The sequence below is a fragment of the Leopardus geoffroyi genome, chromosome A2 (assembly GCF_018350155.1).
Source record: "Leopardus geoffroyi isolate Oge1 chromosome A2, O.geoffroyi_Oge1_pat1.0, whole genome shotgun sequence".
Lineage (NCBI taxonomy): Eukaryota > Metazoa > Chordata > Mammalia > Carnivora > Felidae > Leopardus > Leopardus geoffroyi.
Genome location: NC_059331.1, coordinates 70795337 through 70808823, shown reverse-complemented (window position 1 = coordinate 70808823; position 13487 = coordinate 70795337). Strand labels below are relative to the sequence as shown.

At 51.6% G+C, this 13487-nt stretch overlaps 2 protein-coding genes across 2 annotated transcripts; both read right to left on the bottom strand.

The window, feature by feature from the left end:
• Positions 1 to 6874: 6874 nt before the first annotated feature.
• On the bottom strand, positions 6875 to 9277 carry LOC123607238 (ral guanine nucleotide dissociation stimulator-like). The gene is made up of 4 exons (XM_045496388.1): positions 9189 to 9277; positions 8969 to 9028; positions 7859 to 8025; positions 6875 to 7588 (listed from the first exon to the last, which is right to left on the bottom strand). The coding sequence occupies exons 1-4, from the start codon at positions 9275 to 9277 to the stop codon at positions 7125 to 7127; spliced, it is 780 nt and encodes a 259-aa protein (XP_045352344.1). The 3' UTR covers positions 6875 to 7124.
• Positions 8480 to 12828, bottom strand: LOC123606215 (ral guanine nucleotide dissociation stimulator-like). The gene is made up of 3 exons (XM_045494316.1): positions 12371 to 12828; positions 11849 to 11956; positions 8480 to 9828 (listed from the first exon to the last, which is right to left on the bottom strand). Exons 1-3 carry the CDS (start codon positions 12506 to 12508, stop codon positions 9625 to 9627), a joined length of 450 nt encoding a protein of 149 aa, XP_045350272.1. The 5' UTR covers positions 12509 to 12828; the 3' UTR covers positions 8480 to 9624.
• Positions 12829 to 13487: the final 659 nt, after the last annotated feature.

The following is a 13487-nucleotide window of genomic DNA, read 5'->3' as shown; positions in this document are numbered from 1 at the left end:
TCAAGGAGAAGGGAGGTGGAAGGAGTCTCGTGTGCCCAGTGCGTCTCCCTGTCCCGTAGGGCTGCCCTTGCGGTCACGGGTCCCGAGCGAGGAGGGTGCACGGCTGTAGATGTCCACGGTTGGCGGCAATGTGAGGCAGAGTGAAGAAGAAACACAGAGGCCTAGGATGCAAGAGGGATCACTGGGTTCACGTCCAGCCACCTCCCTGGGAAACCAGCTATGCAAAAGGTTCCTGGGTCTCTTGAGGGGTGACAGGGAGGTGTCCACCTTGGGAGGAGACACCTGCCAGGCCCTGTCCCGCTGGCCTGGTCTCTGGAGCCCTCTGCCTGGCTCCCGGCTGTCAGGCTGGCGGGCAGTCGGTCAGAGCATCTGGTGGGCACAGGGAGGTGCGGTGGTGCAGACCCTGGCGCCCAGGAGCTGTGCCCCCTGCGGGGAGGGGTGGGGGTGGGGGGTGGGGGTGGGGGTTGGGGGATGGGGCGGCTTGGATCCTGGGCCCAAGCAGGTGTGCGGGAGCGCGCGCACGAGTGCGCGCATGCGTGTGGGCCAGGGCCTGAGCCCGGTGAGGGACACAGCTGAGGCTGCAGCGGTGCTGTGAGTCCGGGCTCCCAGCCCGCCTGCCGCCCCAAGCCCCCAAGTGTCTGGGCCAGCCAGGGACTGACGCCCACCTCAGCCCCCGACCGGGGACATGCTGCTGCCTGGTGCCTGCGACCCGGTAGCCATGGCATTGGCGGTAGGGGTAGCGGTAGTGCTCGCGGGAGCGCTGGCGGAGCGCAGGCCGGAGCGCAGGCGGGGCCCCGCGTGGAGAAGACTGGGAGCCATGAGCCTCCAGCCTGGGAGGGTGGCGGCCCTGCTGCTCCTGCTGCTCCTGGAGCCAGAGGCCAGGGCGCGGGACGCGCTTCGCGGGCGCCTCGGTCTTTGGCCGCGCCGGTGGAGTGCCAGCACTGGCTGGGGCAGAGCGCGATGCGATGCCCCCCGGAGCCCCCGAAAGACCATCTGGGAGAAGCCTAAAGGTGGAGCCGCTGAGACCCACAGCCTCCCTCCAGGACCTGCCTCAGTCGCGGTGCTGCCAAGGTAGGGATCCTAGCGACAAGGTCGCACGTGGCCTTCCCCCCTGCCCCTCTCTGTCTTCCCCTTCCATGACCCCCCTCCCCCCCGTCCCTGGTACTCCGGGCTTCTTCTTGGGCTCCTTTGCGGCTGCGGTCTGGAGGCCTCAGGAGTGGGCTTTCTGGGTTGGACCCCGGTTCCCTGGAGGAGGAGGGCCCCATATCCAGTAGATGGTTAGGCTCAGGCGGTGGGGAGTGGCTCCGGTCGAGACGGGGTGGGATTGCGCCCTGAGTGCCCATGGATGTCCGATTGGGTTGGTGGTTGGCGGGTGGAGTTGGGATGGAACAAACGAACGAACGAACGAAGGAAGGAAAGCGTGGACCTGCGGTTGTGGTAAAATTTGAAGGCGGGTCCAGGGAAGTTGCAGCCATGAGCATGAGGAAAACATCCTGAAGGCAGCACCTTGACCTCACCAAAAGCAAAGGCCTAAGAGCAGAAGCTTTCCCAAACTTCCATATCCAGGTGACTGGTGCTTTATGTTTTCAGTAAGATGGTGTGGTGTAGGCCACTTGGAGCAGCTGAGGCTCCTAAGCATCTGTTTTGTCCTTGGGGGGTGAGGTGTCTCTGTCAGCAATTCAGAAGATTATGATTATCTTGAAGATCATTATTTTCTTGATTACCATGATTACTATATTCTGCCCAAGTAATCGCATGCAATTTGATAAGGAGCTCGATACCCCGAACCTTTTCGTCACCAAACGCTCGCTACAACAAGGAGTAAAACAATCACTGTTGTGCGATGGACAATGCACAGTACCTTTATTGTACTGTTTTAGTGGTGTGTACATACGTTTAGAGTAATGAAAGTGTCCACTTAGATCTAAGGAGTTTTTTGTGACATGATGGTACTTCCATAAAAATAATGGAAAATCTAAGTTACCTAGTAATCTAAGCACTGTGTTCTTCTGGATACGAAATCCTAAGTAAAGAACTCATCATGCAAAAACTGTCAAGTCCTGATCATTCCTTATTATTCTAGTAGGTCTACTGAATGGAATGGACTGAACTAAGGTCTCTGAAATAGAGGAAACTAGAATTTGAGATAATGAGTTACCTTTACTCTCCCTTTCCCTGTTGACATGGTCTTGTTTTATTCGGTGATGTCTTTTGACCTTTACCCTATTTCCCTCCTTCCTGCCCCCCCACCTTTGCAATCCTCTTTATGTATTGATGGGCTTGTTTCCTTCTGTTTTGAGGATTTTTGTTTTTTGTTTTCTTAGTTTTGGTTTCAGATTCCCCATATATGTGTGAGCATTCTGTATGTGTTTTTCTCTGTGTGAGTTCTTTCACTAGGCATAATGCCCTCCAGGCTATTATCAACACTGTGGCATGATAACAGGTGTGAAGGGATTTTGGGGAGTCAGTGATTTCATGTGTTCTGGGTTGTACCTATGGGGGTAATTGAGGGAAGTTGCTGGATGATATGGAAGTTCCCCTCTGAATTGTGTGAGGAAACTTTATATTGTCTGCGACTGCCTCTGCACCAAGTTCCAATGCCACCAACAGGGCACAATGATTCGCTTTCTTCCACATTGTACCCGACGCTTGTGGTTTCTTGTCTTTTTGATAAGACCATTCAGACAGGTTTCAGGTGATATCTCTTTGGCTTTGGACTTTCATTTCTCGATGTGGAGTGACACGCCACTTCTCTTCATGTATGTGGTGGCCGTCTGTATGTCTTCATTGGAAGAATGCCTCTTCAGGACTCTGCCAGGTCCATCATTGCTCTTGGCTTTTGCATTGTGGCCCTGTAGGAGATCTTGATATCTTTTGTGTTTTAACCCTTGACCATGTATGTAGTTTGTAAGTATTTTCTCCCATTCACTATGTTGCCTTTCCATTCAGTGGAAAATATTGTTGCTGTGCAGAACTTTTTTTTTTAGTTTCATGTAGTCCCACTTGTTTAGTTTTCCTTTGTAGCTTTGGCTTCTGGTGTCAAATCCCAAAACTCAAGTCAAGACTGAGATCCAAACATTCTCTTGGGTTTGGCATCTGGCTTTGTCCAGCAAAGCCAAGGACAGCAGAAAGGATTGCTTCAGACTCCATGCAAGTCAAGAGAGGTGAGAGGGAGTTTAAGGGATGTCTCCGCGAGCTGCTCTCAGGCTTCCACATTCATTAAGCCTACAAACGATGTTCAACACGCCAGCGGGCCACATGCTAGAAAGAACCTATAGTAGATATTGTGCAAACCACATCTAGACAGGATGAAATATTCCACGCGACAACACCGTCCAAGGACTTGGTGAGCCCATGCAGAACCCAACCCCTGGATACACACGCACTAGATCAGCCAAGTCTCGCCTGCCCCCCAGATGCACACCAACTAGGTAAGTGAGCTGCTGCTGGCTGTTTGCAGGAAGGCCAGAGAGCAGCGATCTGCTCTGCCAAGCGTTCCCTATAACCTCCCAACTCAGGATATCGTTGTGCGATTTCCCACACTTTCTGCCCAAGGTCTTATCCAGGACTTTCTGGTTTCAGGTCTCAAGTCTGTAATACATTTTAACTTCGTTTTTATGTGTGGTGTTAAATAGGTGTCAAGTTGTTTTTCCACGCCTGTTGTTTTTCTGTGCCCAGGGATTCTGACACCACCTGTTGAGGAGACTGCCTTTGCCTCAGGTTATACTCTTGGTTCTTTTGTTGTGAATTAATTGGTTGCATATGTGTGGGTTTCTTCCTGGGCCTTCAGTTCTGGTCCAGTATCCTGTGTGTCTGCTTTTACCCCAATAGTGTACTGCTTGGGTTATTGTAGCTTTGAGATCTAGTTTCAAATCAGAAAGCATGGTGCTTCCAGCTGTTTTCTTCCTTCTCAAAATGACTTTGGTATTCAGAGCCTCTTGTGGTTCTGTCCACCTTGAAGGATTATTCTATTTTTGGGAACGTGCTTAAGCTTTGATAGGGATTGCACGTAGGAAATGTGTAGATGCTTACGTAGTGTGGACATTTTGAGAATCTTAATTCTTGGGATCCACTAGCATAGAATGTCTTTCTGCTTATTTCTGTCTTTTCAAATTCTTTCTCCACTGATTTCTGGTTTTCGTAATGAGGTTTTTCATCTTCTTGGTTAAATTCATTCTTTTTCAAGTTTTCTATGTTTTTTCTTGACGTAGAGAGAAACATAGAAAACACAAGGAGAGACAGAGAGAGAGAGAGAGAGAGAGAGAGAGAGAGAGAGAGAGAGAGAGAGCATAGGAGTGGGGAAGATCTGAGACAACGGGAGACACAGAATCTAAAGTAGGCTCCAGACTCTGAGTTGTCAGCACAGAGCCCCACACACGGCTGAAAACACAAATCATGAGATCACGACCCGAGCCAAAGTCAGATGCTTCACTGACTGTGACACCCAGGTGTTTGTAGGCTAAATTTAGTCTTAAGTTTTTTCTTCTCTTGCAGTGATTTTAAATTATTTTCTTAATTTCCCTCTCCGATACTTTATTATTCATGTATAGAATTGAAGCACGTTATGTACAACGACATACATATCTTAACATGACTGAATTCATTTATTAGGTCTACCAGTAAGGTTGTGGAGTCACTGCGGTCTCTCTAGAGCATATCATGCACTCCCAAGGAGTGGAAAGTACCTGGGAACATAGGATGATGTGATCGAGTTTAGATGAGAGTAAGAAGATATATGGAGTGAGAGTATGCAAGTTTTCTGAAATGTTTTGTGGTTTATATAATCCAACAAGTCCATAAGCCATGTTTGTTTAGATATATGTTTCCTTCACACCAACAAGTCCATAAACAAGGTTTGTTTGTATATATGTTTTCTTTAAACCAGAACCAGAGAGCTGTGACAATGACGTATGCTTCCCAACACATTCCCACAATGTGCCCTGTGCATCTTGGCAGGTAGCCCCTTGTCTCCCTTTTCTGTCCTGGAACCCAGTGCCTGACTCCACCACTCAGTGAATTCATCTCAGAATACTGCAGTTGGGAAGAGACCTATGTTTTTCATAGACTTCCTGAAAGGCACCTCAAAACCATTGGATTTTACAGAGTTGTGTCTGATCTGCCTGGAATCCTCTGAGGATGTGTCGGTTGGAATGGCACTTTCTTTGCTGGGAGATCAGGGAGCCCTGCAGTATTCCTGTGTGCCTTGCGGTCGGTCACCAGAGGGTGCTGTGTGGCTGCTCATGACAGGGACACTGCTCCCCAAAGATGGGGCTGGCAGGTGCCGGGCGTCACTGCTGGAGGAGCCTGAAGGGTGGAGGGGCTTGACTCGCTATCAAAAGCCTTGACTGAGTCTCCATCCTGCAGTCTCCTTGAGCTCCTGATGTGCTGTGTAAAGGACTCTCTGGCTTGCCGAGGTTCAAGTGGTTCTTCCTGTTGCCACTCAGTCGTCAGGACGAAGACATTCAGGTCCTGCTCTTTAACTCATTGACCTGATCTGCACTTAGAGGTACTTTCCTGAGAGTAAGCGACCCAGCCTGGGAGGAGGGCCAGCAAGCAGACAGCAGTGGTCCAGCCTGCATCCTCCCCTGGCCGGAAAGCAGGGACTGGCTGCTCTACTGAGAAGCAGAGCTATGGCACAGGAGGTGCACAGGCAGCTGGGGTTTGTCATGGGATGGGGCCTGGATGAGTGTGTTCCAGGACACGGGACAGGGATGCTGTGCAGGAGGTCAGAATGAGGGAGTGTGGTTTCTTTCCTGCCCCATGGGTCACTCCTAGGTACCCTGATGGCCTCAGTGCTGGCTTGTCCTCCTGATTCTTCAGGGATCCACTCAGTCCCAGGGGTCCCTGCTTTTCACATAAGACCCCAACGGAATAAAGAGTCTGTAGATATTGGACACTGGAGGCAGCGCCCGAAAAATGCGTATAAATTATGTCCCCAATGTTGTGCTAGGTGTACTCGCCTACAGAAAGGGAGAGTTTCAGTACACATGTACCCTTCTGTACAATGATGAGAGTCAAAATATTGGAATGGGCCGAGTCATTCAGCTTCTGGAGATGCAGAGTAAAGGATGATGTGTGGCCCCTGAGAATGCAGAAGGGGACAGGACTGTACCTGTCCACTGTGGGGACATCCCATTGTACAAGACCATAGTCCTGGATGGATGCCCAACCTGTCACACTACTCGTGAACACAAACACAGTCACCTGCTGCACTCAAAGCCAAAGGAGCGTGAAGATGACACCATGTCTTGCGGGCCATTATTTCTTCAAAGAATATACATTTTTTTTTTTTTTTGCCGTATGTATTTGTTGTTTCCTATTTATTTTTTTGGAAAGAGCAAGAAGGGGAATCCTGACCAGGGATGGCTTCAAGCTGTCATTGCAGAGCCTGACTTGGGACTTGATCTCAAGGACCATGAGATCGTGACCTGAGCCAAATTCGACTCGGAAACTCGCCCATTGAGCCACCTTGGTGCCTGTCCTCATTATTTAAATCTTCATTTTAGTGAATACATGTCACCTGTAGGAAACCTTCCAGAACTTTATACTTTATTGCCTAATAGATTAGCGTAACTGGCATATTGACGGTTTCATTTGGGTATTTTTATAATATGCACGTTAGACCAATATCACCATGGCCAGTCGAGGAAAATGAAAGATTTTCAAGGTATTCGCTCTGGTCCAGACATTTCTCTTCTGGCTTCTGCTCTTGTGTCAAACCTCAGAGGGTCCCCATGCCAGATAATGAAGATATTTCAAGTGGGGGCTTCACCTAATCTTTGTTCTTTGAGGACTATTCCTCTGTCATAAAAAATATTAGTGCCATTGGATATTTAAGCAATTATTAATCAGTCTCCTGTCATGTAGCCAGACACAACAGGCCATGTTGTGTGTTTGCACACCCATGGAAATCCCAGAGGAGCTAAAGCAGCAGAAACCGAGATCGCTGGTTGCAGAGACTGGGGTGAGGGAATGAGCCGTGGGTGATTAGTAGTCCACGTGTCTGTGTGATGGAAATGTTCTAGGAGTACAGAGTAGTCACGGGTGTAAAATCCTGCGAATGTACGTACTGACACTTGAAGTTGTAATTTCAAAGGATCAGAGTAAATTTTTTGAAACTTAATTTATCTCTTAAGCATAAACCAATAGTACATAAGGACACTAAATACCTCTATACCCACTACTAAAATGAGAAAGAACGCAATGACAAGGTCAGGGAATTCATCGTTTGGGGCTGCAGCCGACATGAGCCGCTTTTGGGGAGCTGAGGCTGGTTGCTCAGCTGCAGCAGGTGGTTGCTCCAGCCCTTCCGTGACCCCGCCGGCTGGGGCTGAGGGCTGCTCATGTTCTGGGGCCACCAAAGGGGCAGGTGGCTCTTCCAGCTCCTGACTGTCAGCCAGAGCTGGGAGTACCTCATGCCCTGGTGGGGACGCTGCCGTGAGGGTCTCCGATTCTCGTACGCGCTGAGCTCCAGGAGAACTGGTGGCTTCAGGCAGCCTGGGCTGCGAGGCTGCAGTGGGCACCGCAGAGATAGCGGGGGCTCGCTCCCGAGGGACGTCTGGACGGGGCTCTAGAGCTGCTGCCAAAGCTTCAAGAATAGAAAGTGTCATCACCGTGATTGCCATTCCATGCCAGGAAACCTCTCCCGCACACATGGTCATCTGAGTCAAGGAACCCACCAGGAGGAAATCTGCCAGACGGCAGGCTAATGGAACAGTGACCTGAGACTAGTCCCTACGCCTGGCCCACCTGCAGTGTCGGGAAACATGTTCTCTGTGGCCTACCCCGTCCCCTCCACATGCCCACATCTCCCACCCAGAGTCCTCCTCGCCCAGAGACTCTGGCTCATTGGGCTCACGGTGTTTCCGCCATGAGTAGAGAAGGCGGGCGCGGCGCTGCAGCTTGGAGCCCGGCATGTGGACCCCTACATACGCCCGCAGCAGCCTCAAGCTGGTGAAGTCTGGAGGCTGGAAAAATTCCTCGGGGTAGTGATCCAGCCAGGTGCCCAGGATGGAGGAGATGGCCCTGGGGATACAAAAGTAGCCAGAACAATCACCATGGGGTGTTCCTCCCACTGATGACTCAGGACAGGCCTGTGGGACCTGGCCTCTATGCCTCCTGCTCCTGGACGTCCAGAGGGTGGTTCTATACGTTGTCCACCTGTGATTTGGCAGTCCCGCCTACGAGAGACCTGGTCACTGAAGAGGGACCGTCAAGATTCTGTTTGACGGGAACCTCTTAACCGATGATGAGGTGGTCTCTGTCCTTCTTGGGGAAACCAGCCAGACTCCTCGCTGTGTCCCGCTGCCTACCTCCCACTGGAATTCAAGTCCGTGCGTGAGTGGAGGGGTGGTGTCGGGGTGAGTCAGTGCCTTCACTGCATACCCTAGCGCTCCATGAAAATCTGCGCAAATACGGGACAAGAGGACTCTGTCTCTTACCTGGGCTTGCTGGGACCCTCCTGATGCCTTCAACGTGACGACCTGTGCCTCTGTGCTGCCTCATGCACTCAGTGCACATGTGGGTGTCCTCCCGCTGACCCCGTTCTCCCATCGTGTGGGTGATAGGTGCTCCTTGAGCCCTCACTGTGTCTCCTGTACCCTTGCTAAGCACGCACTGTGGATGTTCCCCAAGGTGGTGAGCGCGATGCTCCCCAAAACCGTTATTCTGGGTCCCCTGATAGGGGTCTAGGCAAGGCTGTGAGTGGGAAGGGATGGGGTTGGACTCTCTTAAGGGGCTGACGCGGTCCTCCGGCGCCCTCTGCTGCCTCCCTGTGCCCACAGCCCATCTTCTACCAGACAGGACAGAACCCCTTTCCTTGCTTCCAAGAGAAAGCCCTCAGAACTTTGCCCTCTCACAGGACTCTCAGACGTGTGGGATGCTGGGTCCTGCAGCCCCTCCCACGCGCAGTCTCAGCACTGCCCTCTTGGAGAAGGAAGGCCCTCCAGCCTGAGCTCAGCCTACTCACTGTTTCTCCTGCTCCCGGGGTCCGCCATCCTCCTCAGCGTCCGGATGGAAGCATCCGTATCTGGAGGAGGCCAGAAGGACATCATATGAGCTGTCCTGTGGATGCTACGTCTTGTCCTATCCAGAGTCACTGACTGCTGACTAGAATGGAGCTCTGGAGGGGAGGGTACTGTCCGCTCTGCGCATTGGATCCCAGTCAGCTCCTACAGAAGTGCCTGCACCTAGTGGGGCTTCCTGCGTGTTTGAAGAATGATGGGGCCCCAGTCAGCTCCGTCACACATATTGGTGTGGGTCTGGGCGTCCTGCTCATCCTGGGCATCCTTGACTGGTTTGAGCCAGGACTCAGACACACAGATAGAGCCTCCTAGCTCCTTTTCCAATGGGAAAACAGCCCAACTCAACACCTGGCGACAGTGAGGGATGAGGCAGAAAGTTGATCATGGGCAAGAGGACAAAGATGACCCAGCAGAGACGCAGCCCTGCCAGCAGAGCTTTCCACAGGCCAGGGTGACTTTCCCTGCAGTGCCCCCACTGAGGACCTGGAGTGTTTCCACCCGGATCAGAGGAACAAAGCGAGACGCCAGGACGTTTGGTGACTTCCCTGAGACTCAGAGCTTTCAGGGGCTGAATCACACTGGGCTGTGAAGGGCAGGGTGCTCACCTCATAAACAGTATGTCCAGGACCTGCTGGGTGGTAGCAAAAGCTCTGTACGTGCTTAAGAACGTGAAGAGGTAGGAGGGGTCTCTACCCAGGAAAGCAGGTACCAGGTGCTCCACTCGCTGTTCCAGTAGCATCCAGCCTCCTTCGATGGTCCCTTCCTCACGGTTCTCATTGTCGGGCATGGGTGAGATGTTCATACCCTGAGGTAGAACACAGGAGGGACACAGAGTCGGACACAGCACCATGGACATCAGGAGGCTTGGGGTCCAGAATGCAGACCAAACCCCCAAGCCGTCAGTGACTTGTGGCAAGAGTGAGACCTGGGTGCCCAGAGTCTGAAGAAGGATGTTGGCATTCACACGAGAATTTGAGGTGGGAAATGGCTGAACACGTTAGGATCTCCGATCAGACATCCCCACAGGCGAGGGAATTAAAAGCAAGAATGAACTATTGGGACCTCATGAAGATAAAAAGCTTCTGCACAGCAAAGGAAACAACCAACAAAACTCAAAGGCAACCAATGGATTGGGAAAAGATATTTGCAAATGACATATCGGACAAAGGGCTAGTATCCAAAATGTAGAAAGAGCTCACCAAACTCCACACCCGAAAAACAAACAATCCACTGAAGAAGTGGGCAGAAAACAGGAATAGACACTTCTCTAAAGAAGACATCCGGATGGCCAACAGGCACATGAAAAGATGCTCAACGTCGCTCCCCATCAGGGAAATACAAATCAAAACCACACTCAGCTATCACGTCACGCCAGTCAGAGTGGCCAAAATGAACAAATCAGGAGACTATAGGTGCTGGAGAGGATGTGGAGAAACGGGAACCCTCTTGCACTGTTGGTGGGAATGCAAACTGCTGCAGCCGCTCTGGAAAACAGTGTGGAGGTTCCAAACAATTAAAAATAGACCTACCCTATGACCCAGCAGTAGCACTGCTAGGAATTTACCCAAGGGATACAGGAGTGCTGATGCAGAGGGGCACCAGTACCCCAATGTTTATAGCAGCACTCTCAACAATAGCCAAATTATGGAAAGAGCCTAAATGTCCATCAACTGATAAGTGGATAAAGAAATTGTGGCTTATATGCACAATGGAGTACTACGTGGCAATGAGAAAGAATGAAATATGGCCCTTTGTAGCAACGTGGATGGAACTGGAGAGTGTGATGCTAAGTGAAATAAGCCATACAAGGAAAGACAGATACCATATGTGTCCACTCTTTTGTGGATCCTGAGAAACTTAACAGGAACACATGGAGGAGGGGAAGAAAAAAAAAAGAGCTTAGAGTGGGAGAGAGCCAAAGCATAAGAGACTCCTAAAAACTGCGAACAAACTGAGAGCTGATGGGGGGTGGGAGGGAGGGGAGCGTGGGTGATGGGTACTGAGGAGGGCACGTGTTGGGATTTGCACTGGGTGGCGTATGGAAACCAATTTGGCAATACATTGCATATTTTTTTTTTAAAAACCATCAAGGAAAAAGAATCTCAGGTCAGATGGTTAGAAGAGTATGCACGGCACCTCCCCGCATGAACAGCAGTGTCCCTGTGATTTCTAACAGCACAGTCCATTCTGGGGATCCGAAGAGAAGGACAGTACCTGGCAGAGGTTGGATCACGATAATAGGACATGTAGGGTGTTCAGTGCAGCACTGTGACATGGCAAGAGAAGGGAATCCTGTCACAGTCCCACATTTGTGAAGGGTTGAATGGGTGAGGTGAGTGGTCACATTTCCAGAATGTTGTCTAGGTGGTAAGGCCCTTGCTCCTGATCTGGAGGGGCCCCAGGGGCGTGTTGCTTGGCCACCAAAGTGCAGAGCAGTAGACATAATGCAATGAGCCCCATGTCCTTTGGGTAAAAATCTCCCTGCTCCTCACGAACGTGTGTCAGACGTGGAGAAGGTGTGGAAGGATGGTCGGGCGAACCGGGACACCTGGGAACGTTCGTCGGGGAAACGTGTACAACAATGCCAATATATTCTAGACAGAATGGGACGTGAAATGGTCTCACGCCTCTTTCTGATATTGCTACAAAGAAGTGGAGAGTGACGTCGTATCTGGCCGTTGCAGGGGCTGGGCCCTGAGGGCATGTTTGGGGAGCAGATGGGGTTCCAGGTTCATCTGGGACCAGGAGTCTCTGAGAGCTACCAGGGGAGCAGCAGTGTGTTTTCTGGGCCCTGGGTGTTGGGTTTCCCTGGTACCCGCACTCACCCTGAGCCAGCGTGACTTCCTGCTGATGGCATGGGGCTTCCTCCTTTCCTTCAGGGAAGAAGAGCAGGGGCTCTCATTCAGCTTCTCCTCCATCTGTGGCATGTGGCTCTGTAAAGACAGTGCCCGGCAGGCAGGCAGGCAGGCAGGAGTCCTCAAAGCCGTGTCTGCTTGCTTTCGCTTGTCCTCAGACCCATATGAATTCATTCCAGATATGACACCACAGTGTGCACTCACCTCCCCCACGGAGGAGAAGCAAGGTGGCTTGAGGGCCTTGGATTCAACCTGTTACAGGTTAGAGGCACCTCAGAGATCCCTTTGCCCTCCTTCCCGGCGTGACATGTGCATGGCCATGATGGGTCCCCCAGGTGGTCCACTGCCATCGAACCTGCTCCGGTCCCGGGGAGGACCGGCCCCCATGTCCCCCTTTCCCCGAAACTGAACATGAGGGGATGGGGGTGCCCAGGGAAGGCTCCGAGCTGTGACCTGACCTGACCTGGCCTGCTCTAGGCTGCTCTGTGTTACCTTATGTGACCTCCTGGAAAACATCCTGAGGCATCGCCAGCGTGGGTTAAGGAAACCTCTCCAACATCTGAATAATCCTGCGCACTGGGGTTTCTGGTATCCAGAGCCCCGGTGCCTGGGAAAACAACAAGAGAACATCCTAAAGTCTCTGTGTCTGTAGGCAAGTGAGCCTGGTATGGGACCTTCCTAGAACATGGGTGCCAGGTTACAGGAGTTCCAAGCTTTCCTGGGGCCTATTGTGAGCAAAGTGATGTCACTGCCTAGGATCCACCTCCTGAGTCCCCTCCTGGCATAACACCTTTGCAAATAGTCCTCTCTTTGCTTTGTGCTCACCCCCATTCTCCATGAAATGTCACATCGGTACACAGTTCCACCAATGCACCCCTCTCCACAGTCCCCTGGGAAGGTCTGGGGCAGCCAGGGTCCCAGCTGTGAGACCTATCTGGGTTGAGACAGAACTCTTCTTTCTTACCTCTTTCTGGTCCCAGATTCGCGACCGTGCTTCTCAGGGATGGTCCGTGTCTTTTCCGCCCAGTGGAGATCATTCTAGCATGTCCTCGGGATGTCCTCAGGATGTCCTCAGGCATATGTGGGATGATACCTGTGAAATTGGAGCAGCGGTGTCACCTGTTGGAAGTTTATCCAACCACATTGACTTCAACTTCTCACCTCCTCTGATTCTGCTGCTCCTCTGATCCAGGCCCACAGTCCTTCCAGGTGTGCGTACGTGCGTGAGTGTGTGTGTGTGTGTGTGTACGTGTGTTTACCAGTGCTTGTTTTCTGGGGTCCCAGAAGGTCACATCCCCACCTAGGGAAGGATGGCCAACCATTTCCTAGGAGCTTAGGTTCTCTACTTTCTAAAGCAATCCCTAGAGAAGGGATTGGAGTTGGGGCCTAGTAGGACAGAACTCTCTTTTACGTAGACTTGTCAGTAGTGTGCCACGAGTCATTCCCTGCCTTTCCACTGGGTACATACAGTGGGGACAGGGTGGCACTCAGTGGGTTGCTCCTCCTCAGGTTAGAACGTGCTGGGATGTCTTCTGTGACGCTCCTCTTCAGCCCCACCCCCACGCCACCTCCATGTCTGCACCCAGTCACAGTCACACACACTTTTCCG